Genomic DNA, 3,044 nt, shown 5'->3' with positions numbered 1-3,044 from the left:
CTGAAAAGCACTGTTTATTTTATTTGTATCTTTGCTCTATTGCATTTATTTGTGCTGTTGCTTGTACTTAGATTATTTGTTCTTATTTTCTTTATTTTTATTTGACAATATAGTTTTTCCCCTAAACATAGCACATACCGAACCGTACCGAAACCGTGACTCTAAAACCGCAAGACAAACCGAACCGTGAGTAAGTTGAACCTTTGCACCCCTAAAGATAGATAAATAGATAGTAGGGGTGCAACGGTTCAACTTACTCATGGTCCGGTTTTAGAGTCATGGTTTCGGTACGGTTGGGTATGTGCTATGTTTAGGGAAAAAACTATATTGTCAAATGAGAAAGAAAGAGACAGACAGACAGAGAAAGAAAGAGACAGACAGACAGAGAAAGAAAGAGACAGACAGACACAGAAAGAAAGAGACAGACAGACAGAGAAAGAAAGAAAGAAAGAGACAGACAGACAGACAGATAGATTGAAGGGCTTCGCCAGTTCAACGGTCAAATGTTTAAATAAATGCAAGTATTATAAGCAAATAAACTAAACAATTTACAAAACGGGAGACTATTCATGAAACCTCTGAGTTTAAATATTTGTTTGAAATCAAAGGGAAGTGTTGATGTGTAGATATAGATTGTAGTGAAAGGAGTTCAGGTGATCAGAAACAGGAAGATGAGCTGAGTGTGTAACGGGAACCCCTCGGGTGTGTCGTTGTGAATGTGTTTGAGCAGTCAGAGATCAGACCCAACACAAGACGCTGGAATGTCTGCCATGAGGACAGAAGATGCTGCTGACGGGAAGAGCACAGCTAACGGAGGAGGAGTCGTGTGTGAGGAGAGAGGCGTCACCGTCCTCAGGTACAGAGATTCTGATGAGCATCTCCTGTAAGAACATGCTTGAGGTGTGCTCAGTGCAGTGCTGTTATTCTTATTAACTGAAGCTAATAAAAATCATTTGCCTTAATTTACGTAAAACTGAAATGAATCAAAATAGAAATATTAGATGAATAACTTATTTATGTTAATTATGCAAAAATAAAAGCTTATTCAAAATACTATAATAGCATATAAATAATACTAAAACAACTGTTTCAGTGCATGACTGTTGAATGTCCTCTCATCCCTACAGGCCTACAGATCTCTCCGAGATGTTGGCGGCAGGAACCAAAGAAGTTCACGAGAAGGCCGAAAACACCGAGTTTGTCAAAGACTTCCTGAGGGGACGCATCCGCAAAGAGCTCTTTAAGGTAAATGGATCAGTCAGTCATGACAGATTTAAAGACATCATTCACAACACATGTAACTTTCATAATATGTCATATTTCTGATTGAAACAGGACATTTAGTGGCAAATAATGTACTGGGATTTATATATAATTTTATCATATTAAACTTTAAGCATGATTTTTGTCTGGCAGACGATAAAACGAGTAAAATCCCTAATAATGCAACCACATAGCCAGGGTTATTATTTTTAAGTACAACTAAAATGAAAAATAAAACCATGAAATAAAACATTTTCATTGAACACCAACTGAAATAAAACATTTAAAAAATGTATTTTAAAACTGATTTTATTTCAACTAGTTGCCCAGATGTAATTTCTCATTTTCTTCTAGTTTAATTGAAGGTACTAAAATCATTAAAATTAAAACAAAAGTAATAATAATAATACATTTATTTTATATAGCGCCTTTAAAAGTTGCTTTCTCAAGGCGCTTAAGAATGGCACTACTAAAATTTTAACTGAAATTACAATGAAAACAGGAAATATAAAAATAAAATTTATTCAAAAATATAATAGACATTAAGGAAAATTCTAATAATATTATATTAATAACATTAATAAAAATAATAATATATCAGTGATACTAACATAACTCTTCACATATTTTACTATTATTTATATACTATTGTAGTATTTATAATTTTTTTTAATTAGCTTCTATTTTTTATATTTTTAAGTTTTCATTTTAAATTTAATTTAGGCTTAAGTAACTTTATGTGGTTTTGTCATGTTGTTATTATTATTATTATTTTAAATATTTCTATTTAGCTTTAAATTGATTTCATTTTTAGTAATTTTAGCACTTTACCTAACTTATTTAGGTTATTTGCCTGGGCAACATTTTTGTCTAACTTTAAGTTTTTCATCAAATATTTCTATTTTTCTATTTACTTTATTTCAACTAAACTAAAACAAAGCCGTTTAGTTTGACTTGATTGTGATATGGTGATTTGTGTTTGTGTCATCAGCTCGGTCACGTGGCTTTATTCTTCACGTATTCGGCGATGGAAGAGCAGATCGAGAGAAATAAAGAGCATCCTCACTTGGCGGCGCTCTACTTCCCTCATGAGCTGCACCGGCGGGACGCTCTGGCTCGGGATCTGCAGTACTTCTACAGCGAGGGCTGGCAGAACCAGATCAGTGTCTCTCCCGCCACCCAGCGCTACGTGGAGCGCATCCAGCAGATCGGCCAGGACGAGCCCGCGCTTCTCGTGGCTCACGCTTACACCCGCTACATGGGTGACCTCTCGGGCGGGCAGGTGCTGAGGAAGGTGGCCCAGCGCGCCATGAAGCTGCCGCCCACAGGAGAAGGGCTGAACTTCTACCAGTTCGACGGCATCCACAGCGCCAAGGCCTTCAAACAGCTGTACCGCAGCCGGATGAACGAGCTGGAGCTGGACACACACACCAAGCAGAAGATCGTGGAGGAAGCCATCCTGGCCTTTCAGTTCAATGTGGAGGTGAGCAGCGCTGTAGAACAAAGCTGGTGTTTCAGTTGTGATTTAAAAAGGGTCGTATAGTCTTTTTATCATTTCATTTTTTTCCTGTGGTCTTCTTTTAATGCTTGGCGAGATTTTTTTTTGCACCAAAAATATAATTTAGTAGTTGATTTTTATGTTTATTTTCCTAGGAGAGCTACCTAAAAATGTCAGTGATAAAAAAAGGAATCAGTGATTTAGTTTATTAATTCAAATTTGAAATTAAATAGACATATAATTATATATACAGTGGGTACGGAAAGTATTCAGACCCCCTTCA

The 3,044-nt window shown here is 36.3% G+C and overlaps 1 protein-coding gene across 1 annotated transcript in view; it reads left to right on the top strand.

Moving 5' to 3' along the window:
* LOC107678258 (heme oxygenase 2-like) overlaps positions 1–2,806 on the top strand; it is a 6,448-nt gene extending 3,642 nt beyond the window's left edge. Inside the window, exons 3-5 of the mRNA XM_016473468.1 lie at positions 731–856; positions 1,128–1,245; positions 2,255–2,806. Of these exons, the coding sequence (XP_016328954.1) occupies positions 762–856; positions 1,128–1,245; positions 2,255–2,806 (765 nt within the window). The 5' untranslated portion in view covers positions 731–761. The remainder of the gene's footprint in view (positions 1–730; positions 857–1,127; positions 1,246–2,254) is intronic.
* Positions 2,807–3,044: the final 238 nt, after the last annotated feature.

This window comes from Sinocyclocheilus anshuiensis, unplaced genomic scaffold (assembly GCF_001515605.1).
Source record: "Sinocyclocheilus anshuiensis isolate Anshui unplaced genomic scaffold, SAMN03320099.WGS_v1.1 scaffold1764, whole genome shotgun sequence".
Classification (NCBI taxonomy): domain Eukaryota; kingdom Metazoa; phylum Chordata; class Actinopteri; order Cypriniformes; family Cyprinidae; genus Sinocyclocheilus; species Sinocyclocheilus anshuiensis.
The sequence above is the reverse complement of the archived record's forward strand: the minus strand, read 5'-3'. Positions and strand labels throughout refer to the sequence as shown.